Raw genomic sequence first — 27965 nt, 5'->3', positions numbered from 1 at the left:
GAAGGTTCTTCTATAAGCTACAAGCCAGAAACGGAGTCTTTAAAAAAAGAAGGAAGATGTAAACATTCGGTGGAAATAACCTCACCGGATATCAGCTATTGCTGCTTCAAAGAACAGACTCATGGGTGCACACTTCCAAGCCAAAGCTGACATTGCTTAGAGAACTGTCAGATTTCCGGTATTCTGTTTTTTTGTTTTTTGTTTTTGTTTTTGTTTTTTGTCTGGAAGCAGATTACTTCATGAGATCAGACTGTTAACCGACGATTCAGTGGAGGACAAAGAGTTAATTGAGGAGGAATGAATGACCTGTTAGATGAAATATATTTGTGATTATCTGTTTAGAGCATTTTGGTAATTTAAAAAATATTCTATCTGGGGCGCCTGGGTGGCGCAGTCGGTTAAGCGTCCGACTTCAGCCAGGTCACGATCTCGCGGTCCGGGAGTTCGAGCCCCGCGTCAGGCTCTGGGCTGATGGCTCAGAGCCTGGAGCCTGTTTCTGATTCTGTGTCTCCCTCTCTCTCTGCCCCTCCCCCGTTCATGCTCTGTCTCTCTCTGTCCCAAAAATAAATAAACGTTGAAAAAAAAAAAATTCTATCTGATAGACATATGAGGAAGCCCTTTCTCTTCTTGATCTGTTTCTAACGCTCAATTTAGTAGACTGTGCCTTTGCAAATGGAAATAAAATATCCCTTAAAGTGTGAAAATTTAAAGCTTAAATGGGATTTTGTTCTCATTATCACTCAGAATTAAGGAGCATATACTTTTATGGAGTCTATTTTCTTTTCATAACAATGCAGTTATTTGTATAGAGTAACTACAAAAAGCATTTGTCCTTTTTACCAAGATAAAACTGAACAAATCAATTATGCAAATACAGCATTGGAATTATATTTAAGAATATATCCTGCTCAGCCATGAGCAGTCCACCATTAAGGAAGAATGTTTTATTTCATATATAGAATCAATACCTAGAGAAGCCATCTAGGAAATGTCTATGGTACCTATGCTATCGCTTTCAAGATCCCAGCCCTACAAGTCGAAAAGAAGGTCACTCTCCGGTAGAACAGGAGCTGTAACAGATCTGGGGAACCGCAAAAGGAGAGGAATTCATCCATATTTATAGGTATTACAGGTGGAACTTGATAGAGATGAATCCATTGGGTTTAGTTTTCTAGCCCTGGAACAGAAGAACAAATAAAAGCAATCTTAAAAAAAATCTCCAGGGGCACCTGGGTGGCTCAGATCTCATGGTTTGCGGGTTCAAGCCCCACGTTGGGCTCTGTGCTGACAGCTCAGAGCCTGGACCCTGCTTACAATTCTGTCTCCCTCTCTCTCTGCCTCTCCCTTACTCACTCTGTCTCTCTTTCTCTCTCAAAAATAAACAAACATTTAAAAACATTAGAAAAATCTCTAGAATGATGGAAACCATTGAGGATGGAACCCCAAATTCCTTATAAAGTCTCCAATGAGAAATGTGTTTTCTGGCCTTAGTAGTTGCTCAGAACCAGACGGCCTGAGACTTGCTGGCATCATAACAAAGTGCCCTATAGGTGTACCATGTAAATGAAGCCAAGTAACAAAACCACAATGAATCTGTTTTTTTTTTTTAATAAAAAAAAATCTGTAGAGAACATCTATGAACACAGGGCAGACTGTTAAGAAAATTTTATCCAAAACTTGGAAACAAGGCAAAAGTCTGGTTACATGTGAACATCAAAATGCAACTTTATCTGAAAAGCCCATTGAAAGGTGATTTGGCTCTCCAGGGGGCGCCTGGATGGCTCAGTCGGTTGAATGTCTGACTTTGGCTCAGGTCATGATCTTGAGGTTGGTGAGATCAAGCCGCACATTGGGCTCACTGCTGTCAGTGCAGAGCCCGCTTCAGATCCTCTGTCCCCCTTTCTCTCTGTCCCTCACCTGCTCATGCTCTCTCTCTCTCTCAAAAATATATAAACATTTAAAAAAAGAAAAGGCTATCTGACTCCTTGGGGTAGTATAGCTTTGTTTGACTTACTATTTACTATTGATTAGGGCCTAACTCTGTGAAGCCATTTGCTGCCCTGTTAAAAACAAAAGCAAAACCCTTGATAAGTTGCAAAGGATTTCTACTTGGTAGAAAAGATGACCTCAGAGTTTGTGGTTTTATTGCCCTGTACGACACTGGCCAGTTTTGTATCTCATTTAGCAAGCTTATCCCAACATGCTTTCCTTCACTGACCGTTTATACACCGTCTCTGGTATCCATCCTTGAACCAGCATTATTAGCCAGGTAGTTCCCTCATTAATGAGTCCAATAAATCTTCGTCACAGGCTTACTATAGAACAGTCATACTTTTAACTTAAAAACAAAAATTTAACATATCCTGTCTCCCAGGTGGAAGAAAAGAGCAAAATGTAATGCTTCTGTTTCTGTACTGGATAGCGTACACCAGTTTTGTTCCAAGAGTGGGATAATAAAAATACAAATAATGTCTAAAGGAGTGTGTGTGTATCTGTACCTTTAAGAGCCCTTAATCATAGCTTTGAAACCTAGACGAGCAATGGAAGAACATGAATAACCCTATTCAGAAGGGTGGGACAGGGAGAAAGGTTAATCTAGAGTCACTGTCTCTTTCCCACATTACCGCTGCACAACCTCTGAACTTGCTCCTGGCTGTCAATTTCACCCCTCTCCAGTGCATTCGCCACACCACAGTCATGGGAATCTCTCACATATGAACTCTCACTTGCTACACATAGCAACTGAAAGCCTCTTCCCTCCCTTCCATATCCATACTCCAGAATCAACTCCAGATGAGCTTACAAGACCCTTCAAGATCTGCCTGTTGATGGTCATTACGTCCTCAGTTACCACCAGTGCTACTCTTCGTCTCTAAGCTCTAGGCACAACGTGCTAAACCACACATAGTTCCTGAAATACGCCATTCTCTACCTCACACATAGCTCCCTCTGCCTGCAATGTCATGCCTTCCCACTTAACTTCTTCAGCATGTGATTCCCTTGCCTTGAGATTCAGCTACGGTGACATCTTCCTGGCTTTTTGGATGCCAACTTCTCTGACCAAGAAAGGCTGGGTCTCTTACACACGTCTGTATGACAGCTCTTATCACACCACATTGTGATCGCTTGTTGACTTGGCCAAGTCTCTTAGCTAAAAGCAGAGTCTGTGTCTGACTCCTCATTTTATCCCTGACACCTAGCACATACTAGGCCTAGCATATAGTACCTGGCACCTAGAACAGTTGCTCCAAAGTCCTTGCTGAACAATCCTGGGTGTAGATATTGGGAGCAATGGTAAAAGATAGGAGACCAAAGGCTCAATGAACATGGGGAAGTGAGCAGGGAGTCAGAGATGGCAGCAAAAGGTAAGAAATGCTACATAGTCAGAGGCTCAGAGAAGGTGTTTACATATGAGGGGTGGTGAGGAAGGCTTAAAACACACAAGGATGCCATGCCACCTTCTACTAATCCTACAACGAGCGGAGAGTAGGAGAGTGGGCTTCCTTTCCAGGAAAGTGTTGCAAAGGAGATAGTTTTTCCTGGTCCTCACTTGAGGTTGGATTGGGGTACATGACCTGTTCAGGGAAATAAAACGTGAGTGGAAATGAAATGTGTCAGTGCAAGACCCTTTAGATCCTTCCTCTCCTTCTAGCATGGCAAAAGCAGTGTTTGAGATGATGGCTGCTTCATCAGCTTGGCTTTCTGAATGATTATAATGAGGAGAACCTTCCTGCCAGCCCACACTGAATAGGTCACACAAGCAAGCATCGAGAATGAGTGTTCTAGTGAGTAGGCGAAAACAATGATACTGCTGTGGTTTGCTAACCTCACAATCCAGTTATACGATGGGGAGGGGGGGAAATCTGGGAGAGCTTTCTCTGATCTCAATGCAGGGGGACAATATCACATTCCACATCCTCTCTCTCTCTTCTTAGCATTCCTACTGCTTGAGAGTATCTGGAAGTAGATGTAGTCAGTCTCCACCCCCACCAGGTAAACCTTAGATTTCCCTCTCCCTCAGTTGTGCCTGTCACATACGATAGAATGGGACTTAAGCTGAGTTGTTATGTATACATGGCTCTAAATATAAAAGGAGATGTAATTAAGGACTTACAAACTAAAAGGCTAAAATCCACTTAAATCTGTCCTTTTCTGTGGGGGCATGAAAGATTTTTGTTTCAATATTTATGTCCACGTGTACATGAGGTCCTTTGAAATAAGATCCCTGGAGGTAAAAAGCCAAGTTCTTCCACCCTTCTGAGATGCCATAAATTTGAGGGAAACTACAGATCCCGAAGAGGACAAATCCATGTTCACACTACTTGTTTTCTCGCTCTACCTCCTTCCAGGTCTATAGTAGGCATAATGCCCTCATCCTGTACTTAGTAAGTTAAGCCCATGTCCCTGGATTGGGTGGGCCTAGATCCTGAGATAGTGGATTTTATTTTCTGCTCAGCACACATTCCCTTCTCCCCTTCTGGTAACAGAGACCTTGTGGGAAACCCATGCTACCATTTTGGATAAGGCTAAATTCCACCCTACCTTGCCCCATGTCAGAATACCCAATTCTTTTGGCCATAGTGATTGGTTCAATGGGTTCGTGATCCAAGCCATTCAATCATAATCTACCTTGCAACTTTGAATGGCCCCATAGACAATAAAATATTTTCTTTGGCATCAACAGCTGCCAGGGTAACTCAAGCCAAAAGCTGCCAATGGCCATCTCTGCCATTCTGTCTGCCTGAGAATAAAACGAATCTGGAGCACGATCTGATGACATATTTGAACCCCTGGATGCAGTCATATCTTAAGTTATGTCTAGCCCTTAAACTCATTAATCATGGTAGCCCTTTTGTTTATGCTTGCTTGAAATGGGTTTTCACTGATTAGAGTCCTGGATAGTTCAGTAGGTTTAAGTCACTATAACATGAGTTGCATGGGTCAATAAAATTGGGAATTGAGTTCAACTCCACATAAAATAACCACATTTTTGCTATGGCAAAAGTAACATATCACCTCGGGAACATAACTATTGATGAGCAAAGACTCTTTGCCAACCCACAATAGACAGGACAAGTTAGCATTAAAAATTGGCACTCTGGGGGTGCCTGGGTGGCTCAGGTCCATGCAGACAGCTCGGAGCCTGGAGCCTACTTTGGATTCTCTGTCTTCCTCTGTCTGTCCCTCCCCTGCTTGTGCTCTCTCTCAAAAATAAATAAACATTAAAAAAAAAAAAAGAAAGAAAAGAACTGGCACTCTGGGGGCACCTGGGCGGCTCAGTCGGTTAAGCATCTGACTCTTGATTTCAGCTAAGGTCATGATCTCATAGTTCATGGGATCAAGCCCCAAGTAGGTCTCTGTACTGACACCATGGAGCCTGCTTGGGATTCTATCTCAAAATAATAAACTTTTTTTTTTTTTTTTTTAAACAGAATTGGCAGGGCACTTGGGTGCCTCAGTTGGTTGGGCATCTGACTTCGGTTCAGGTCACAATCTCACAGTTTGTGGGTTCGAGCCCCACTTCGGGCTGGGTGCTGACAGCTCAGAGTCTGGAGCCTGCTTCAGATTCTGTGTCTCCCTCTCTCTGCTCCTCCTCCACTCATGCTCTGTCTCTGTCTCTCAAAAATAAACAAACATTAAACAAAACAAAACAAAAAACCAGAATTGGCACTCTGGTGAGAAGTCCATGCTTACTGTATATATACCAGAGCCTGACATCAAAGAATAGACCATTTTCATAACAATGTAACTCTGCAACACGTTTATAGCTTACAAAGCATTTTCACATATTCAACACTCACAGAAATCCTATGAAGTCAATGTTGTAAATATTTTTAGGTTTTGGCCTTTTTTTATCAGTGTGTCACTGATCTTTGAAGAAGAGCTCTTTTGGGGACACAGCTGGAGACTTGTTCATACTGAAGGTTGCTACCAATTGCAGTGGACCTGTTTGTTTTACCATCCTTGGATTTCTCTTAGGGAAGCAGCCCTTTCCCACTGCAGTGCAAGTTGAGTGGGATGGGCCTCACCCTCCCCTGCTCCACGGTTTTATAGGGACTCGGCCTGCTCAATGATAAGATTGCAATTCAAAGCAGCAAATGGCTCGGTGATCAATCAGCATGATCTCAAGCAAAGCTGAGAAGTAGCCTTGTGGATTTTGCCGGAGCTATTTAGAAAGAAGTATTCCTCTTGGAATTGTAAATGTTTCGAACCATACTAACTTGGGATTTCCAGTAGATGTATTTGTCATCACTGGAGAAGATAGAATATAGCCCACACAGAAAAAAAAAAAAAAACAAAAAACAAAAAACAAAAACAGAGCAGAGATGGAAGTCTTTGACCAAGCAATGCCTGAGTCTCTGGTTTCAACCCTTCAATTCCCCAGACACGTGAACTTTTCTGACATGGTAGTAACGTTTATGAGTGAATTGGCAGGAGTGGGGGAGAGTAAAGTATGCACATTTTATGTACAGTCTACTCAATCTAAGGGCAGACTATCTGCTTTATGGACTAACAGAGGCTACCACTGTGAAAAATGTAAAGAACAATTCAACGAAAACATCTGATTTTTTGAGGGCGTTAATTGGAACTAGAAGGTAATCCACAGATGTCATTTTATATGTATTACCAGAGGGGCACACACTTTCCCCTTGCCAATAAAGCCTATGGTGAGAGATAGCTCATGTGGTTCTGGATTCCAAGACTGCCCTGTTGGGGCCTAAAAAAGTAAAGGAAAGGACAAAGCAGGGACAAAGAGCTTCCTGTTGAGTCCTGTTGCAATATTAAAAAGTAAAAACTCACCTAGGAAAACAAAGTTATTAGAAACTTTCAATAGACAATTGAACTGGTTAATTGCCAACGAGTTTGAGTACTGTTTGGTGTTCTTATACAGTACTATTATTTTTATTCTTTGGGTGGTTACACTCTCCTCCCAAAAGCCAGACATAGTTTAAGATTTATGCTAAATCGGTCTACCTGATCTTGTCTAGTTGTAACTGTACTTTCTATAGGTACTCTTGCTAAATGAGTGGTCCCTTTTTTCTCCATTACCCCCTGCTAAGGGAGTGGAGCCTGCACTTGGCTTGAGGACTCAACACCAGTTGGTAGAAACGACCTTTCTCTACTCTTTAACCTTCTTGCAGATCCATGGGGCGTGGAGGGAATTTCCCCATCCCCTGTCTGACAAGTGGTGGAGCCCAGATGAACAATTAGAAGCATGATCGGTTTCCTGAAGGATTTTACGGTAGGTCTTTCTTTGCCTCTTAAAATATGCTTAAATTAGGAAAACTTCGAAGCAATTTACAAAAGTTTCTGACTATATATATATATATATATATATATATATATATATATAAACAACATCTTTATTGACAGTGGACTGGTAAGAGCAGTCAATTTGGTTTTATACGTAACCAAAAACACTTGAAAAATGGAACATTAAAACATCCAACAATCACACTGGAGTACAAACAACACAGGTCGAACATCGAGCATAAACAGAATACTGAAATGTAAAGGATCAGAGTTCTCAGCAAAACGAACTTAGAGCACGTCTCTCAATGCTGTTGAAACTGTAAATAGATTACAAACTTGAGTCTTTGGAACTGTCAGATAGTTCCCAGTAGAGTGGTATGCAGAAGGGAAAAAAGCAGATTCCCCAAGGTCTCAAGGAGGCTCTGTAGGGAGCAGCACCAGATGGAAGGAAGAATAGAGAAGCCCCTTCTCTATGATGAACTAGACAGTAGGATGGTCACAGTTCTTGACCGGTAAACAAGAGGTGTCAGATACATTCATTCTTAAGTAATTTCTGCTTGATTGATGCTTAGCCACTTATTATATAGACTGAGGTTTTATCTCCCCAAATTTATCTTGAAACCTAATCCCCAGAGTGATAGTATTAGGAGGTGGGGTCTTTAGAAGGTCATGAGGGCAGAATTCTTCTGAATAGGGTTAGTGCCCGTAGAAAAGAGGCCCCAGAGAGCCCTCTTGCCCTTTTACCAGAAAACACAGCAAAAAGATGGTTGTCCCAGAACGAGGAAGGAGGCCCTCGCTGGACATTGAATGTGCTGAGGCCTTGATCTTGGACTTCCCAGTCTCCAGGACTGTGAGAGTGTTGTTTATAAGCCACTCGGTCTATGGCGAGTTATTTGGTTAGCAGCCCAAATGGACTGACATTTCATTAAAAAAAAAAAAAAAGTAAATATATATATACACACATATATATACATATGCGTATATATATATATATATATATACGCACATATATATACATATGTGTGTGTATATATATATTTACAAACATACATATACATATAGAGGTTTTGCACATAACTTATCTTGTGCCAGGTCTTTTACATGCATTCTTATCTAATCCTCACAATCTTATGAGAGAAGGATGACTTATTCCCATTTTACAGATAAAGACACTGAGACTCAGTAAGGTCACATAAATGCTAAGTGAAGGTGGCAGAATTCAATCCCAACTTTGAAAATCCCACGTGGGTCTCATTTTGTTAGTCAAATTTGGGCCACCAAATTATGACCTTATTTTCACTCAAGTGTTGGGCACGCTGAGAAATATTAGGCATTTTAGGCTTGTGGGGGACATACAATCTCTACGGCAACTCCTTGACTCTGCCGTTGTAGCACCAACAAACATACACAAATGAGTGTGGTCAAGATCCAACTAAGCCTTGTGTTTGGAGAAACAGGCAGAAGGCTGGACTTGGTCCATGGGTCCAGGCCACAGTCTGTCAGTTCCTACTTTAGACCATGAATATGGAGCACTGAGGTGGTGAAAGGATTAAGCGCCTTTCCCTTGTTCCTGTGCCAGCCCCCTATTCTGACCTCTCAGACCTTGAGCCTTCCCACCAGCCTCCACCCTTTCAACGTATTTTCTGTTCTTTCCAAAACCTCTTTCCAGCCCTTTTGGCCCCATATCCTATTGTTTTGATTTTCATTGCTGCTGGAGTTAACTCCTTCATCCTTAACCATCTTGTTTGCTCTCCACTATCACTTCTTTAAACTCTATTCCTCTACTTTTTTTCAATAATACAACAAAGGTTTACAGAGAAGGAATTACAGTAACAAGGACAGGGTGGAAAAGGCAAGAGCACGGACTGGTTGCTGAAATGTTCATAAAGGATAGACGTCAGAAGAGAAAAGAAATCTGTCACTACTTTCCTTCTACCTTTTCTATAATTTTCTTGTCATACAATAGAGTAACAATAAAAACTGACATTTGCATAGCATTTGGCTAAATATTTATTTCAACTTTTGCTTTTCCAATCCCACTGCTGGTTTTTGGTCACCCAAGTAACTTATGTTATCATTGTGGTTTCATGTCTTTTCTACCTTCTTAAAATTTTTTTTTTTTAAATGTATGTTTATTTTTGAGACAACGCGAGAGGCAGAGTGCAAGCAGCAGAGGGGCAGACAGAGGGAGACACAGAATCTGAAGCGGGTTCCAGGCTCTGAGCTGTCAGCCCAGAGCCCGACGCGGGGCTCGAACTCACGAACCGTGAGATTGTGACCTGAGCCAAAGTCGGACGCTTAACCGACTGAGCCACTCAGGCACCCCTCTACCTTCTTTAGGGCTCTGGGATGTAGCAAAGACCAACACACATATAGGGAGAACAGTAATAACAACAAAAAGTGTGGACAGACTTTTAAGAGCCAGAGAAATGGCAACCTCTTCTTCATGGAGGGAGGCTGCTTATCCTCCAATGAGTCACTGCCTTGTGAACTAATTTCCATATCTGACAGGAAGGTGTGTCCTTGTGTCTCACAGTTGCTTCAATTATTCCTCTTGACTGGGACCCTAAATATAATAACACATCGAACTCATCAACTTTTCAGACCCTCAACATCCCAGGGGCCTTTTCTCAATGCGACATAGTTTACAGAAAGCAGAATAATGTAAAGAAATGAAATCTTCACGTGAGTATAAAAACAAACAAACAAACAAACAAACAAACCAGGATTCCTTCAATGCCAAAGATGAGAAAAGAGGCATTTGACTGAAAACTACAGTTAAGAGGTTGACCCATTCTCAACTTCAGGGTAATTCCAAGGAAGTAGAAAAAGAAGATCTACACAGTAGAGGGTAACAATTATCTAAACTGATGACCAGCATAATCTTAAATGAATGTGACTTGGAACCTGCTGTAAATACATTCTATTTATGTGCATTTATGTAGCCTTTGGGGCAAGGAGAGGATCCAAAGCATATTTCAACTTTTAACCTTTAAGTTTTATAGCTAATATAAAAGAAATGACCCTCTCTGGAGAAATGACACTACCTGTATTATCTGGAGATCTACTTTGGATCCAAAGAGGAACAGCTCTGTGCCTTCCTGATGATAAAGATATGGGTCCTCTGCCTAAGTTAACAAACAAGAATTTCCGTACAGAATGAGAAGCTATAAACAGGGCTTTGAAGTGACAAAGAGAGGGAGGACCCAGATCTCACCACAATGATATTGTTATCCACTCCCAAGGATTTCTTGAATTTCCACGAAAGGGTATTTGGTGGGGGTAAGGGGGAAGGGGATCAAAATTTGAGATCCCTAGCTAGAAGCTTTCATACTGATTCAATCAGTAGATAGAAGGAACATTCTGTTTATGGCTCAAAACTATGTATTATGCAAGTAAAATCAGATGCATACACGATTGGTCCTCCAGCAGCATTTTATGGGTATTCCACCTAAATGCTCAGGTATTTAACACAGTGATAAAACCAACTTACAATTCTTCACATTCAGTAATTTTTCAGAGTTGCTCTTCAGTATGAATTCTTTGATGTCTGATGAGGGATGAACTGCACTTAAAGCTTTTCCCACATTCGTCACATCTGTAAGGCTTCTCTCCAGTATGAGTTCTCTGGTGTTGAATAAGAGCTGATGAATGAATGAAGGCTTTCCCACATTCATTACATTTGTACGGTTTCTTTCCAATATGAATTCTTTGATGTTTAGCAAAATTTGAGCTCCGGCTGAAGGTTTTCCCACATTCGTTACACTCATAGGGTTTCTCTCCAGTATGGATTCTCTGATGCTGAACAAGATGTGTGCTCTGACTAAAGGTTTTTCCACATTCGCTACATTCATATGGCTTTTCTCCAGTATGAACTCTCTGATGTTTAGTAAGGGATGAGCAGTGGCTAAAGGCTTTCCCACATTCCTGACATTTGTAGGGTTTCTCTCCAGTATGAGTTCTTTGATGTTTAATAAGAGCTGAGGAATGAATGAAAGCTTTATCACATTCATTACATTCATACGGCTTCACTCCAGTATGAATCAACTGATGCTGTACCAGATGTGTACTTCGATTAAACCCTTTTCCGCATTCATTGCATTCATACGGTCTCTCCCCAATGTGAATTCTCTGATGTATCGCGAGGGATGAGCTTTCTGTGAAGGCCTTCTTGCATTCACTGCATTCAAAGAGAATTCTGGTATGAGTTCTCTGATGTTTAGTTAAATTAGCTCTGTGGCTAAAAGATTTCCCACATTCATTACAGCTATAGGGTTTCTCTCCAGTATGGACTCTCTGGTGTCGAATAAGCACTGAATGGTAAGTGAAGAGCTCCCCGCAATCGTTACATTTATGAGGTTTTTTCTCTTTACAGGTTCTTTGCTTTTTCATTAAGTTTGATTTCGGTTTCAACCTTTTTCCAAGTGTATGGAAGACATAGGATCCTTTGGGAACTCTGTCTTGAGTGAGAAGAACAGACTTCTGACCAAAGTTTTTCCAATATACGTCATGCTCATGAGCTCCTTCTTCGGGGAGTGAATTCACATGGGTGAACATTTCTCTCAAGGGTCTCTCCTGATTTCCTTGCTGATTCTCTAACCAATTTTCACATTCAAGAGTTGTTTCCAAGCTGGAGTCATAGACACCGTTTCCTGTCAGTCTGTCTATTACTGCGGCTTGGCATGATTCTTCTTTGGAAATATCTTGTGCTGAAGTTGAATCTTTGCCCTCGGGTTTAGCCTCCAGGTCTGAAAGAAATTGGAAATGCAAATTTCCTTTGTTTTCAGTGTTCAACAAAAAGCAGTTCTGTAACAGCTAATGAAGATGAAATGCATGCTTTCGAGGAGTAGGTGGATTTGACTTTCATAAGATGATTTGCAAAGAGAAGCAAATGAAAGGAAACAAATGCACAGACGCGGAGAGAATGAGGAGACCTTATCCAGGACAGTCAAAAGGGGATAAAGATGACCAGAAATACAGGAGAAGGAGAGATTCAGATGGAGCAATACATCACTGGATGAGCAGGTACTGAGCACACTAGATCAGCAGAGGGGAGAAACAAATTCTTACAGAACATCGACTTCTGTAATAAATACACGGTTATCACTTTTAGTGTAGAGGACGGTCATGACGTCTAGGTTTCCAGACATCCAGTCCTACTCGTGTCCAAATATGCGTCCCATTTCCAGTCTAATCTTCCCTAACAATGCTTTTATAATACACCTCTGATCAAAAATCTATGATCGCCCAAAGATATAATGGCAAATATATGAAATTATACTTACACAAGACTCCTCATTATAACACTAGTTGACACAGCCAAAGACTGGTAAATCTTAATATCCTACCTATACAACAGAGAACTCATTAAACACATGATGATGTAGACATACAACTGGAAAATCTTAATATTCTACTGTAGAGAACTCATTAAATACGCTACGATGTAGACATAAAATGGGAGTACTAGGCAACTTTTTAAAAAGTCAGAAAGGTTTTCCATATATAGGTGTGAAGTTCTCTCCAGAATAGAGTAAATAATTTTTAAAAAAACCCAGCAGGCTGCAAGTAAGGGTGTATAGTTTGCTACTTTTTGTCTAGGAAAAAAGGGGAGGGGGGTAGGGAGATACAAATATACATACATATTTAGTTATATCTTCAAAAACCAAGGACAGATTAATGAAATACTAGTAAAAATGGCTGCCTATGGGGAAAGTATCAGAATAGAAGAGGGCAGGGATGGAAGCTCGATCTCTCTAAATATATTAGAATTTTTACATCCAATATAAAACTACTTCATAAAGCTAAAATAATTTAAAGAGTGTGCGTCAAAGGAATAGATTGGTCAATCAAACAGGAGAGCAACTTCCGAAAGAGTCAAGGATGTGCGGCTAAAAACAATACAAAGGTGATATTTCAGTCAGTCAGTAAAAGGTAATTTGTTTTCCAACAAATGGAGCTATGACAACTGATTAAACATTTAGAAGAAAATTAAGTTAAGGGCGCCTGGGTGGATCAGGTGGTTAAGTGTCCGACTTTGGCTCAGGTCGTGATCTCACGGCTCGTGGGTTTGAGCCCGGCATCAGGTTCTGTGCTGACAGCTCAGAGCCTGAAGCCTGCTTCAGATTCTGTCTCCCTCTCTCTCTGCCCCTCTTCCCCTGCTTACGCTTTCTCTCTCAAAAAGAAACATTAAAAAAAATTTTTTTAAGTTACGATTTAAAAAATAATTGTATAATGTAATGTCTCAATACTCAGAAGATCTGCATGACTCGATGAACCACTATTTTCGAAAAGATCAGTAGATTTTAACAAGAGTACGAAAAATTCATGGATCTGATTTCAGATACCACATTGTATCTCGTCTTTAAGAAACTACCGCTTGTCCAGTTTCAGTGTGGATCAGAACAGCCACACTTATCTGAAAACACCTATAAAATACTCCTCTCTTTTCCAACTATATATTGGAGTGAGGCTGGATTTCTTTCACACAAATCAACCAGAACAACATATCACAACAAACTGCATTCAGAAGCAGAATACAGATTTACAAAAATGTAAAACAGTGTGTTTTCAGTACTTTTTTTTTTTGCAGCAAATAGTTGTTTTCATAAAAATTACATCATTTGCATTAACATGTAATGGGTTTATAATTGCTTTTTTACATAAAATTTTTTTTAGTATTTATTTTGGAGAGAGACAGAGCGCAAGTGGGGGAGGGACAGAAAGAGAGGGAGACACAGAATCTGAAGCAGGCTCCAGGCTCCGAGCTGTCAGCACAGAGCCCGATGCGGGGCTCGAACTCACGAACTGTGAGATCATGACCTGAGCTGAGTCGGATTCTTAACCAACAGAGCCACCCAGGCGTCCCTTTTTTTTGATTTTAGAGACAGAGACAGAGAGAGAGAAAGAGAGAGTGCACATGAGTGGGGGAGAGGGGCAGAGGGAGAGAGAGAATCTTTAACAGGCTCCACGCTCGGCACAGAGCCCGACATGGGGCTCAATCCCATGACCCTGGAAAATCAAGAGCTAGTCAACTGACTGAGCCCCCCAGGTGCCCGTGTAATTGTTATTTTTTTTTCTATTATTATTTTTTTAATGTTTATTTACTTTTGATCGAGATAGAGTGTGTGTGTGGGGGGGAGGGGTTGCAGACAGAGAAGGAGATACAGAATCTTAAGCAGGCTCCAGGCTCGGAGCTATCAGCACAGAGCCTGATGTGGGGCTCAAACCCAAAAACCGTTAGATCGTGACCTGAGCCGAAGTCAGATGCTTAACCCACTGAGCCACCGAAGTGCCCCTATTTTTTTTCCCTAAAGTTTATTTATTTTGAGAGAGACAGAGACAGTGTGAGTGGGGGAGGGGCAGAGAGAGAGCGAGCGAAAGAGAGAGAGAATCCCAAGCAGGCTCTGCCCTGCCTGCTGCGCACGGCCTGATGCGGGGCTTGAACTCACGGAACTGTGAGATCATGACCTAAGCCAAAACCAAGAGTCGAACGCTTAACTGACTAAGCCACCCAGGCATCCCCTATTTTTGTTATTTTTAAATGAATAACTTAATAATTTAAATTGCTTTCAGTTTCATTTCTAATACAGGAAGTATTGGTAAATATAAACCACATAAACAAAAGCTCGTGAGGGTCCTCAATAATCTTAAACTGGATCCTTTCACGCCAGAGTACCCAAGAACTGCTAAGAGTACAGAAATAGGGAGAGCACGTGTGAGATAAGGTTGGAATGATGACGAAAAGCCAGACTTTACAAGACTTTGTCGACCTCAAGGATTTTGATTGTTTTCTTTTTTAAATTTTTTTTTTCAACGTTTATTTATTTTTGGGACAGCGAGAGACAGAGCACGAACGGGGGAGGGGCAGAGAGAGAGGGAGACACAGAATCGGAAACAGGCTCCAGGCTCCGAGCCATCAGCCCAGAGCCCGACGCGGGGCTCGAACTCACGGACCGCGAGATCGTGACCTGGCTGAAGTCAGACGCTTAACCGACTGTGCCACCCAGGCGCCCCAAGGATTTTGATTGTTTTCTACGAGCAACAGGAAGACACTTCAATGTTCCAAGCAAAAAGATGACACCATCAGATTTGTATTTTGAAAACATCACTCTCACTGTGATATAAAGAATGGTGGAAATCTATGGGGGCAAAGGTAGAACTGAGATTATCTGGGTAGTCCAGGCAAACAAAAGGGAGACGGAGGGAGGCTAAGAATGAAGAAATATTTACAATAAAATTAGATCAATGCAGTGACAAATTGGAAAAGGAGAGAGAGGGAAGGGTAGAAACCGTTCACAGATTTCTGGCTTGTGCAATTTGACAAGACAGCGGGTGTCGTTAAGACAATGATTGGAAAAGGATTCTCCTGGGTGGATGGAGAATTTGGGCATATATCAGGCAACCAGTTTCAAACATGCTGTATTGAGGCGTCTTTAACATAAGCAAATAAAGACATCAAATAGTTACACAAATGTTTACAACAGTTGGCCCAAGGAGAGGTCTAGGCTGGAAATACAAATTTGGGATTCATCTAGATAGTGATGATCATTTGGTTGTGGGAGAAAATAGAGGTTGCAAACAGGCGGCCAGTGGGACAAATCTGACCCTCAGACTTACTGTATTTGGCCCACCCAATTTATACAGATTTTTTAAAGTTTTATGTATTTATTTTTAGAGAGAGAGAAAGAGAGAGTGGGAGGGAGAGGCAGAGAGAAAGACAGAGAGAGAGAATCCCAAGCAAGCTCCAGACTGTCAGCACAGACCCTAACAAGCAGGGATTGAACTCACAAACTGCAAGATCATGACTTGAGTCAAAATCAAGAGTTGGATTGACTTTAAATTCTTTTTAAATGTTTTTATTTATTTTTGAGAGAGAGAGAGAGCGCACAAGCATGGGAAGGACAGAGAGAGAGAGAGAGGGAGTCACAGAATCTGAAGCAAGATCCAGGCTCCGAGCTGTCAGCACGGAGCCCAAAATGGGGCTCATACGTGTAAACCACAAGATCATGACCTGAGCTAAAGTCGAACACCTAACCGACTGAGCCACCTAGGCGCCCCAAGAGTTCGATAGACTTTTTTTTTTTAACGTTTTATTTACTTTTGAGAGAGAGAGAGCGAGCACAAGTGAGCGGGGGAGGGGCAGAGAGAGAGGTAGACACAGAATTCCAAACAGGCTCCAGGCTCTGACCTGTCAGCACAGAGCCCAACGTGGGGCTCGAACTCACAAACCCTGAGATCATGACCTGAGCTGAAGTCAGATGTTTAACCAACTGAGCCACCTAGTGCCCCAAGAGTTGGATTGATCTTTTTTTAAATGTTTTATTTACTTTTGAGAGAGAGAGCAGGGGAGGGGCAGAGAGAGAGGGAGACACAGAATCTGAAGAAGGGTCTAGGCTCTGAGCTGTCAGCATAGAGCTTGACTCAGGGCTCGAACTCCCAAATCGCAAGATCATGACCCGAACCGAAGTCGGACGCTTAACCAACTGAGCCACCCAGGTTCCCCAAGAGTTGGATTGATTTTAACCGACTGAGCCACCCAAGCACGCCAGAGAGAGATCTTTCCAAGCACAAATCAAAAATTGGAAAATTTAAGAGCACCTGGGTGGCTCAGTCAGTTAAACATCTGACTTCAGCTCGGGTCGTGATCTCAAGGCTCGTGGGTTCGAGCCCCTCATCAGGCTCTGCGCTGACAGCTCAGAGCCTGGAGCCTGCTTTGCATTCTGTGTCTCCCCCCCCCCCTCAGTCTGCCCCTCCCCTGCTTATTCCATCTCAAAGATAAATAAACTTAAAAAAACTGGAATATTTAGAAGATTGTAATACATTAAATTTGTACATTAAAAAGCACCCAAAACTGAAGAACAAAACCTAGAAAAAACGTCTGACAAGGATTAAATGCCTCATGTATGAAGAGTTCTTGTAGCTCATTTAGAAAATGGCAAGATCTCCTGTAAAAAAAGGGAGAAGGGTTACAAACAAGCAAGGCTCAAAAAGTGATATGCCTACATGGGGAAAAGATGAATCTATAATCACAGGGGAAGATTTTAGAACTCTCAGTATTCCAAAGAATAAGAGGATTTAAAAAAGGATATTAAGACAAGATTTCCTTTTGGAGATATACTATCAGGTATAATTAAAATAATTATTGTGATAATTAAAACATATTATTGTAGCATGGACAGATAAGTAAGACCAGAGAGCCTAGAAACAGACCCAAGTATATATGGGACCAGAGTTTACCAGAGTTAGGGTTACAAATCTGTGACAAAATATAGATTTTTCAATAAAAAGATGCTGAATTATCAGTTTTAAACATGGAAAAAGATAAAAGTAGTTCCTTATTCACACAGTATGCAAACCCCGAGTATCTACCTGCAAGGTAAAACTTGAACATTTTAGACTAAAGTATAGATTATCTTCCTGGCGCTGGAATAAGAAGACAATTCAGAAAAAGCATAAAGGGGGTGCCTGGGTGGCGCAGTCGGTTAAGCGTCCGACTTCAGCCAGGTCACGATCTCGCAGTCCGTGAGTTCGAGCCCCGCGTCAGGCTCTGGGCTGATGGCTCAGAGCCTGGAGCCTGTTTCCCATTCTGTGTCTCCCTCTCTCTCTGCCCCTCCCCCGTTCATGCTCTGTCTCTCTCTGTCCCAAAAATAAATAAACGTTGAAAAAAAAAAAATTAAAAAAAAAAAAAAAAAAAAAAAAAAGAAAAAACATAAAGTATATTAAAAAAAAATAAAAGACAGGGCACCTGGGTGGCTCAGTTGGTTAAGTGCCTGAGGCTTGATTTCGGCTTAGGTTACGATCTCGTGGTTTGTGAGTTCGAGCTCCACGGCTGGCTCCGTGCTGACAGCGTGGAGCCTGCTTGGGATTCCCTTTCTCTCCCTCACTCTCTGCACCCCTCCCTCAAAATAAATAAATAAACCTAAAAAAAAGATAAATCTATTAACATTAAAATTTTAAAATTCTGCACGCGTAAGACACCATAAAATAGAATAAGCCGCAGAGAAAAAGAAACAATATTTTTTTTCTCACTGATTCGTAAGGGTACCTGTCATATATTGGTATTTAAAATATGTAAAGAACTCCAACAAATCAAGAAAAAGGTGTGAATGGCCCAATTTCAAAAAAAAAAATAAGGCAAAGAATGTAAGTAGGTAATTTACAAAAGAGGAAACCTGAGTAGCTAATGAAATATATGAATTACTAAAACTCATAACCAGAGAACCATAAATTAAAAAACATGAAATTTCATTTCACACCCATCAGACTGACACAAATTACTACATCTGATAGCATCACCTGTTGGCCCGGATGAAGGTAGGACCTTGGCAGTTCCTAATGAAGCCAAACATGTGATACTTGAAGATTCAGTCCACCTTATCCTGGTTACGTACCTAAACCAAATCTCAAGACGAATATAAAGACTCAATAAAAGGATGATCATTGCAACTCTCTTAGTAACAGCAGAGAAATTAAACTGCTCAGTTCACTTACACAATGGACTTACTCCACAGCAGTTAAAATGAACACAATTCACATGCATTAACATAGGTACTATCAAAATACAGTGTGAAGCTGTAAAATAATTGATTACAAAATAAAAAGTACAACATAATACTATGCACACATAATTATTACTATTTTTTTTTTTTTTATCTTAGAGAGAGAGAAAGAGTGTGAGTGGGGGAGAGGGACAGAGTAGGAGAGAGGAAACACTCAACAGAGCCTGACACGGGGCTAGATCCCATGACCCTGGGATCGTGACCTAAACCAAAGTCAAGACTGAGACGCTTAACTGACTGAGCCACCCAGGCACCCCTACAATTGTTCTTTGACGTGTGTATATGTATATGTGTGAGTAACTACACACACACACACACACACACACACACACACACACACACTAGAATGATTCACCCCAACTAGTTACTTCTAGGGACAGAGCAAATAAAAGGACTTTAAATCTGTCCCATTTTTTACTTCTTAAAAAGATATCACACACCTGTAAGAATGGCTAAAATGAAGCAGACAGACAATATTAAGTGCTGGTGAGGATGTGGGGCAACTCACATACTCTGCTAGTGGGAGGGTAACTATAATTAAGACAATGACTTTGGAAGCCTATTTGGTGCCATCTACCAAAATACCGGCCCCAGGATCCAACAATTCTACCTGTGTGTTTGTCCAACAGAAATGCATATACCGACATACCTTGTTTCATTCCACTTAATTGTGCTTCGCAGATACTGCCTTGTGTTTTGCTTTTTACAGATGGAAGGTTTGTAGCAACCCTGCATCAAACAAGTACATCAACGCCATTTTTCCAGCAGCATTTGCCCACTTGGTGCCTCTGGGTCACATTTTGGTAATTCTTGCGGTATTTCAAACTTTTTCATTAGTACTGTATTTGTTATGGCGATCTGCGATCAGTGATTACGGTTTGCTGAAGGCTCATATGACAGGAGTTTTAGACAACATTTTTTAATTAAGGTTTGCGTGTTGTTTGGTTTTTAGACATAATGCTATTGTACCCTGTAGCATAATATAAACTTAGCTTTTACATGCAACGGGAAACCCAAAAATTCATTTCACTTCCTCTACTGCAACACTTGCTTTACTCTGGTGGTCTGGAACCAAACCCACAGTATCTCCAAGGCATGCCTGCATGGGTTCACCAGAAGACATGTAAAAGAATATACAGGGCAGTCTTCTTCATTTAGCCCCAACCTGGAAACTACCCACACGCCCATCTCAAGAGAACGGATAAACTGGTATATTGACATAATGAAAGATGGCACAACAAAGACAACGAACTATAAGTACATGCGAGAACATGGATGTATCTCATGGTCATGTTCAGTGAAGAAAGCCGGACATTGGAATATACAATAGGATTCTGTCTAAATGAAGTTCAAGAACAAGTTCTATGGTGTTAGAAGTTGGGATAAGGTCACCCTTGGAAGGAATGAAGGGACAAGGGTGCTTCCGGGCTGATGAGGTTGCTTCTTGATCTGGGCAGTAGTTACATGAACGTGTTCATTTGCGAAAATTCAAAGAACTGTACAGTTATATTTTTATTTTGCATTGCAAAATAAAGAAACAAAGGCAAAAGAAGCAAAGTACTGGCATATTATGTTTGGTTTTGACAGTGAACACGTGTTATTTTATTTTCTCAACTTTTATATTATTTAAAAAGCTGTATAATTTAAAATAAGATATTAAAAAATAAAAGCGCGTAGGTATTGCCAGTATTCTTTTTTAAGCACGGAAAAGTGTCACTTTTTCGCTGTCCTGTGGTGTTACTGTTTCTGAAGACTCCCATACATCTGACTCACCTGAATAGCTGCTTTTGGGGGCTTTTCTCTCAAGCATCAGTGGTTCTTTTCCGCTCTCCAAACTGTAGTTCTCAGATTTGGAAACTGGAAGCCCTGCTCACAGAAAGAAAGAGAGAAAGAGAGAACGAGAGGAAGGAAGGAGGGAAAGGGAAAGGGAAAGGGAAAGGGAAAGGGAAAGGGAAAGGGAAAGGGAAAGGGATAGGGAAAGGGATAGGGAAAGGGATAGGGAAAGGGAAAGGGAAAGAAAGAACAACAACAAAAAGAAACAGGACTTAACTATTTGTGATGGGCACAAAGGTCTATTCTAGAGCACAGTCCCAACCCCTTAATCTACAAAGATAGGATATTAAAAGAAGATCAGAAATAAGGGAGGATGGACCTTGAATGGAACTCAAAATATCTGCAGCAAGAGTCTGGGTCTGGTAAGTTTACATGCACTGGAAAAGGCAAATGTATCTGCCGGTCAAAAAGAAGAGAATTTCTCAGGGCACCTGGCTGGCTGGCTCAGTGGGGAGAGCACATGACTCTTGATCTGAGGGTCATGAGTTCAAGCCCCACGTTGGGTGTAGCGCTTACTTAAAAAGGAAGAAGACAATTTCTCTTTATTTTTCTATTGAGGAAGTTCCAGAGAGACACCGCAGGTGAGTCCTTAGCTTAGGGAAGAGGTAGAGAAAGTGGGACCTCAGTGGCAGCACCAAAAAGTTGTGCCCCGTGGCGACTAGAGTTTTTGTCTCCTTTTTAATAGTTTTCCCCTTTCTTCCTTCTTCACTTATCAGAACCCACTTTCTTAGGGAATTTATTACACAAGCACAAAATTAATTCAAGGCAAAAAGTATTAAATTAGAAAATGATGGCAGCAAATTACTGATACAAATAGAACTTCTGAATGTTCATGTGTAAATATCACTGGGAGAAGATAACATAGTTCCTTCTACCCCCAAAAGAACACATACATGTGGGAGTACCCATTCGCACATTCCCACACCCACACACCCTTCACGGAAGTGAGCGTAAGATCCACACTGGCCAGAGAGTAATTTCTCTCTCTGAGAGACTCATGCCACCTTAGAGCTGCCGATGGCCACCTTTGCCACATGGGGAGAGCCTAAGAATAAAGCTAATATAGGGCAAAGCAAGCCACGTGATTAAAACAAAATAAAGGAGATATCTGACAATATTTATAATTTCCTGAACCAAGATTCTTATGCCCTTTAAGTTAGTGTGAAATAGGTTTCGGTCATTTGAATCCAAAGAATTTTGATATAAAACAAGCACAGACATTTCACCAAGAACCAAGGGCAGAAATAGATTTTCTCTGGGCCCAAAGGGATCAATACTTCATGGTTTCTGAATGCAAAAGTGAATGCTTTGTTAAGCTATTTCACTTTCAATAAAGTAATGACGTCCCCAAAGCAGATTCGAGTCACAATGAGAACCCATCCTTACAAAGCGACACCAGGTTCCTATAGTTCTCCAGCATCACCTCCCTTTGGGCAGGATCCAGCTTCCCCCACTCCTCTGGGGTAAAGTCCATGGCCACATCCTTGAATGTCACTGATGCCTAAGACACAAACATACTTTTGTTCACATCTTTCACTCAACAGACTCAATTTCACCCCCCAATTTCTGATGGCCCTAGAGGAGATGTGTAAAATACATGCATGAGGGGAATCGTTGTGATAAATGACAAGCCTTGTCATGTATTCAAATTCAGAATACTCCAAAGTCACTGGGTATCACCTATGTCCTGGATTCAATATGAGAACCGAAAGAAGACAGACTGTGGTTTTTCCATTGAGACCACAGTTCTTCTGGGAAATGAAGACCTGAAACATGAACCAGTGAGTCAACAATGCAATTTGGCAAAGTAAACAAAAAAAAGAGCAGAGGAAAAATGATGCATGTCTGCATAATTCTCCTGGTGAGTCCTCAATAAAAACTCAAAGAATTAACCTAGCCAATCAGAAGATGAATTGAAATGCAAAACTTGCAAAGGAAGAAGTTATGGAATGAAAAGATTGGCAAAAGGCACCAAATCCAGGTAGGCATGGAATTCAAGGCAAAAAGCATTAAATTGGAAACTACCAGCAACAAACTGAAGGCACAGATAGAACTTATAAACGTTGTAAATATCATAGGATTAAGTTTATATAATACAAAATATATAAAAGCTGTAATGAATTATTATAAGTGAGATAAATGTTAACTTTCAGAGAATCTGAATGGAGAGTATTTGAAAACTCTTTTTACAACATTTCTTTAAGTCTAAAATTACTTCAAAATAACGTTTCCAAAGTGGAAATGATCTGAGATTTAAATAACAAGAATAAAAAAAAAACAAGAATCGTCCTTGAAAAATAAAATGAAATATAAAAAAATCATTGAGTAGCCACTAAACAGACAAGATATAATGAGTAAAAAATGAACTTGGTGCTGTCCTATAATCTGCATATCTATAGCTGAAATGACACTCAACGGGAATTAATTTCCAGATTAAAAGAAAAAAAACCCCAGAAAAATGCCAACTATTACACAAAAGGCAAGAAACAATACAAAAGAACAAAGCATAGCAAACAGAATTATAAAAATCATGTGGTAAAAATCTGAAACAAGTAATTAATATGAATAAGTTAATTTACCTTATAAAAAGGTGGGGTTTTTTTGTTTTTGTTTTTGTTTTGTTTTGTTTTGTTTTTTTTTAATTTTTTTTTCAAAGTTTATTTATTTTTGGGACAGAGAGAGACAGAGCATGAACCGGGGAGGGGCAGAGAGAGAGGGAGACACAGAATCGGAAACAGGCTCCAAGCTTTGAGCCATCAGCCCAGAGCCTGACGCGGGGCTCGAACTCACGGACCGCGAGATCGTGACCTGGCTGAAGTCGGACGCTTAACCGACTGCGCCACCCAGGCGCCCCATGTTTTTGTTTTTTTTAAATGCTGCATCCTCTTTACAGAAAGGGCTCTCAAAAAAAAAAAAAAATCCAAAGTTGGGATGAGAGGGAAGTGAAATATACATCACACTGTTATCCTCAGTAGGGAGAAATGGGGGACTGAATGGGAGGAAGTAATATTACCTTTATCTTTATAAATGTCTGTGCTGTTCACCTGGTTACAGCGAGCAAGAATTAAAACTTTAATGTTTTAAGAAATCTAGTAAGTTAAAGACAAAAAATAGCCCAGGAAAATTCTAGTAAGAAAGTTGCAAAGTTGGCATCAAGCAAAATCTAATGCATTGCAAAAGACAGTTTTTAAAAAAAAAAATTCCATAAAAGGTTTAATCCACCCAGAAGCGATAACAGTCCTGAATCCATTATCAAAGTGTTGAAATATAGAAAGCGCTCACCTTTCCCTTGGTACCTATACCCCGATTTTCCTCTGGCTGCTATGCTTGGCTACTTTTAGTATAGTTCAGGTGGTATTAATTCCATCCTGACTCATGGGTGGGACATGTATTTATAAGGGTGTGTGCAGGTATATCCCCTAGGTCTAACCAATTGGAAAATTACCATCAGATCTGGCCAATAATGGTGCCAGAATGTGCCTAGTGCCCATTAAGGAGTTAATTCCAGGACTTGTTGGAATGAGTAGGAGAGAAAATGCCTTTTTTTCCTCTGGTCTTCAACACGGGAAGATGTAAGCCTAAATATGTTAGGAACCAGCATTAGGAAAAAAAAGTCTGCTTGACAGCAAAACCCAATGAGAGAGGGAAAAAAAGGTCACTGAAATGGGTAGAGTAAGTTCTAATAATACTGTTTGAACTCCATACCACGCTTGGATGTTTCACTTATGTTAGTCAATAACTTTTTGCTTAAGCCAGTTTTGAGTTTTCATGAGCTGCATCTTAAAACTTCTTGACTAATACACGCTTTGAGATTCATGTAAGGCAGTGGAGAAACCAAGGGAGACAAGCAAGTATATAGAAGGATCGTGAGAAGGGGTGCTCAGCCCGAAGAACGTGTGACTCTTGATCTCGGGGTAGTGAGTTCGAGACCCATGTTTGGTGTAGAGTGCTTAAATAAAAAACTAAAAAACTTTAAGAAAAAAAAAAAAAAAGGATCCTGAGAAGTCACTTTTCAAACAGTACGAATGTGCCAGTGTCTACTTTTTCGCTTCGGATTATAGTAGCAAAAAGAAAGGCTAATTGAGGTACGCCATGCACATCATGGGGAGCTCTGTCTTCTCCCCAACTTTTCAAAATACAAATAGTTAAGAGACTAATACACTGTTTGCCCACACAGTCCAACCACCACTCGAATTCAACAATTCTTAGTATTTTCCCTCGGGAAGGGGGGGCGGATCGGGAAGTAAGCTGCAGACGTAACACTTCACCTCTAAAATACTTCAACATTCATCAATTTGGAGGGCTGGATTCTAATTCTTTAAATTAAGCCTTCAGGGGCGCCTGGGTGGCTCAGTCGGTTAAGCGTCCGACTTCGGCTCAGGTCATGATCTCATGGTCCGTGAGTTCAAGTCCCGCGTCGGGCTCTGTGCTGATGGCTCAGAGCCTGGAGCCTGTTTCAGATTCTGTGTCTCCCTCTCTCTCTGACCCTCCCCCGTTCATGCTCTGTCTCTCTCTGTCTCAAAAATAAATAAACGTTAAAAAAATAAAAAAAAATAAATTAAGTCTTCAGGGGGTGCCTGGGTGGCTCAGTCCGTTGAGCAACCAACCTTGACTCAGGTCATGATCTCACGGTGGGGCTCTGTGCTGTCAGCTCGGAGCCTGGAGCCTGTTTCGGATTCTCTGTCTCCCTCTCTCTCTCTCTGCCCCTACCCCGCTCACACTTTGTCTCTCTCTCTCTCTCAGATATAAATAAACGTTTAAAAATAAAATAAGTTCCCGGGGCGCCTGGGTGGCTCAGTCGGTTAAGTGTCGACTTCAGCTCAGGTCACGATCTCGCAGTCCGTGAGTTCGAGCCCCGTGTCGGGCTCTGGGCTGATGGCTCAGAGCCTGGAGCCTGCTTCGGATTCTGTGTCTCCCTCTCTCTCTGCCCCTCCCCCGTTCATGCTCTGTCTCTCTCTGTCTCAAAAATAAATAAAACCTTAAAAAAAAAAAATTAAAAAAAAAAAAAAAGTTCCCCAAGTTACCAAGCACAGAAAGAGCATAAACAGTCCAAGAAGGACAATGCTCCTCCTATGCCTGTTGAATGACAATAAATACTAGATGGAGAGGGTACTGGGGGTAAGTAGAAGACATTTTCTACGGAGTGCATTAGATACCCAAGCAGTCTCTTAGAACTGGAACCCAGCTCTCTACTCCAGCTCTAGCGGACAACGAAAGCCCACCCTAAAAACAAGGGGGTACGTGTGTACTCTGAGAAATCAGGCGGCGTTTTCAATAATCGGTAGGGACTCCCACTCACCTGGGATCTAGCTGTGAGTCGCAGAGCTGCCACTTCCCCCTCTTCTGTGCTCTGCTCTTGGGAAAGGGGAGCATCCTGGGAAGACAGAGCTAAGGGCAAGAAAGCAGTGATGATGGGACCTGGATCCATCTTGTGACTCGGATCAGCCAACCCCCCCCCCCCCCACCATACGAATGAAGCTCCCTACCAGCACCGTAACAGAAGGGAGCCCCAAACAACCCAGGATCCCAGCGTCACGGCCAATGTCCAGAAGCATTGCTACAATTATAACACATTCTGCAAGATGGCACTCTCTGATCTTGAAAGCAAAATAAGTCCGTTTGATCCCTGAGCCGAACGTCCCTATCAGAAAAACAGACTCAACCGGTTTTCAAAAAGCATCCTGCAAGCTTACTGAAAACCGGAGACTGCTGTATCCCATCTCCAAATAATTATCGTTAGTTGAGTCTGCGGTGCGATCTAGAAATCTAACAAGCACCCGGGCATGTAATTCTGATGTAGGAAGCCAAACTTCAACAAAGACTGTTCTAGTAGCACTGGAAGTCAGTCACGGACTTCAACAAAGACTGTTCTAGTAGCACTGGAAGTCAGTCACGGACTTCTAGGCCTGTTTTCTCCTGTATAACACAAAAATCACTTGCTTTTTGAAATCATAGGGCTGTTGTCCAGACAAAAAGGCATAAAAGGTATGGGAAATACTTTTGCCAAGCAAAAAGCTAAGTTCTCAGACCGATGATTGAGGCTAGGATGGCATAATCATCTGGGAAGAAGAAGGTGGGAGAAAAAGTAATCCAGGCTATGTTCACGCTTAGAAGCTAACATTCCGCTCGGACTTTGGGGGTGGCTTTGAAGGGTCCATTGTGCGCCCAGATGGAGAGGAAAGGGGGATGGATCCCACACCAAGCCCTCCCTGCTCACTCAAAGAGACCATCCGTCCCCCAGACAAAGGAGACGGACAGCACTCTCAACCAAGAGCCAGCCACCTCCTGTGAGGCCAACTGATTTCCCTTCAGGAGGAAGGAATTTGGCCCTTCCACAACACAAGTTCAATACTTATGCAACTCTCACCTCTCTTCTCGTGCACATCGGTCTCCATGATCACCACCTGCTCCCGGTTCCGATCTCCCCCGCCAGTTCAGACTTCTCTGGGCCGAACAGTGAGAAGCCTCCGTGGCCTCGTCGTCCTCCCTCCTGCCTTCCCTCGGGGGGCTCCGCTGAAAGGTTTCGATCTGGTCGGGTCGGGTTTCTTCCTCACTCTCGAGCCTGGCTCGGTGCCGCGAGGCTGGAACCTGGAAACCCAGGGAGAGCATCCCTGAGGCTGGGTGCCAGGTGCCTGTCCCTGCAGCTCGCAGCTGTCCCTGGGGGCACCGAGCGGCTGCACGGGTCCAGCCAAGGTAGCAGGCGCGCAGACAAACCCCGCCGCGCTCCGGCCTCTCCCCGAAGCCCCGCGCCTGCCCCGCGCCCCGCCCGTCGCGCCCCCGCCCGCACCGCGCTCGCACCCGCGTCCCGGGGAGGCGGCACCGCGGGAGGGATTCGGGCCGGAGCGCGAAGGGATGGGGCTCATGATCCTCCCTCGAGGCCCCTTCCACAAACGCGCACTCCAGCCCCGACTCGGCACGAAAGGATGCCCCAGGGGCCACCATCTAGGCTGGGCGGAGAAGAGCGGCAGGCGAGCGTCCAACTCACCTCCCATCCCGGGCCTGACAAAGGCTACGAACTTCTTGGGCCAGCTCGGAGTCGCGCATGCGTAAGAAGGAGCGGGGCAAGGCTGGCAGGCCTCAGCCAGCCCCGGAACTACGAATCCCAGAAGCCTCTGGGCGCTGCCAGACTCCTTTTCTCAGCAGGTGGGAGCACACGTGGCGCGGCTGGGAGACTCGAAGGAGCTGTGGTCTCCTTTCCTCTCGCGAGAGTATCGGGCCGCAACGCTCGTGTCGGATTCATCCCGGGGAGAGCGCGGACGGCGAGAGACTGAGCCGCGTCGGCGGGTGCCCGCGCTTTGTCTCTTCGTGGGACCGCCG

At 42.4% G+C, this 27965-nt stretch overlaps 1 protein-coding gene across 3 annotated transcripts; it reads right to left on the bottom strand.

Annotated features, from left to right (window-relative positions):
- Positions 1-595: 595 nt before the first annotated feature.
- ZNF286A (zinc finger protein 286A) lies at positions 596-27665 on the bottom strand. Of its 3 annotated transcripts, none has more exons than XM_030296285.1 (6): positions 27016-27134; positions 25948-26036; positions 22035-22149; positions 20589-20681; positions 10748-12002; positions 596-1177 (listed from the first exon to the last, which is right to left on the bottom strand). In XM_030296285.1, the coding sequence occupies exons 1-5, from the start codon at positions 27041-27043 to the stop codon at positions 10771-10773; spliced, it is 1557 nt and encodes a 518-aa protein (XP_030152145.1). In that variant the 5' UTR covers positions 27044-27134; the 3' UTR covers positions 596-1177; positions 10748-10770. The 3 variants fall into 3 exon arrangements, with proteins under 3 accessions (XP_030152145.1, XP_032447040.1, XP_030152146.1); XM_032591149.1 differs by lacking the exon at positions 596-1177 and adding an exon at positions 27634-27665 and having other exon boundaries at positions 9573-12002; positions 27016-27236; XM_030296286.1 differs by lacking the exons at positions 596-1177; positions 20589-20681; positions 22035-22149; positions 25948-26036; positions 27016-27134 and adding an exon at positions 18553-18901 and having other exon boundaries at positions 9573-12002.
- Between the last annotated feature and the right edge of the window lie 300 nt (positions 27666-27965).

Source organism: Lynx canadensis, chromosome E1, assembly GCF_007474595.2.
Source record: "Lynx canadensis isolate LIC74 chromosome E1, mLynCan4.pri.v2, whole genome shotgun sequence".
Lineage (NCBI taxonomy): Eukaryota > Metazoa > Chordata > Mammalia > Carnivora > Felidae > Lynx > Lynx canadensis.
Note: the sequence above shows the minus strand (reverse complement) of the source record. Positions and strands in the feature narration are given on the sequence as shown.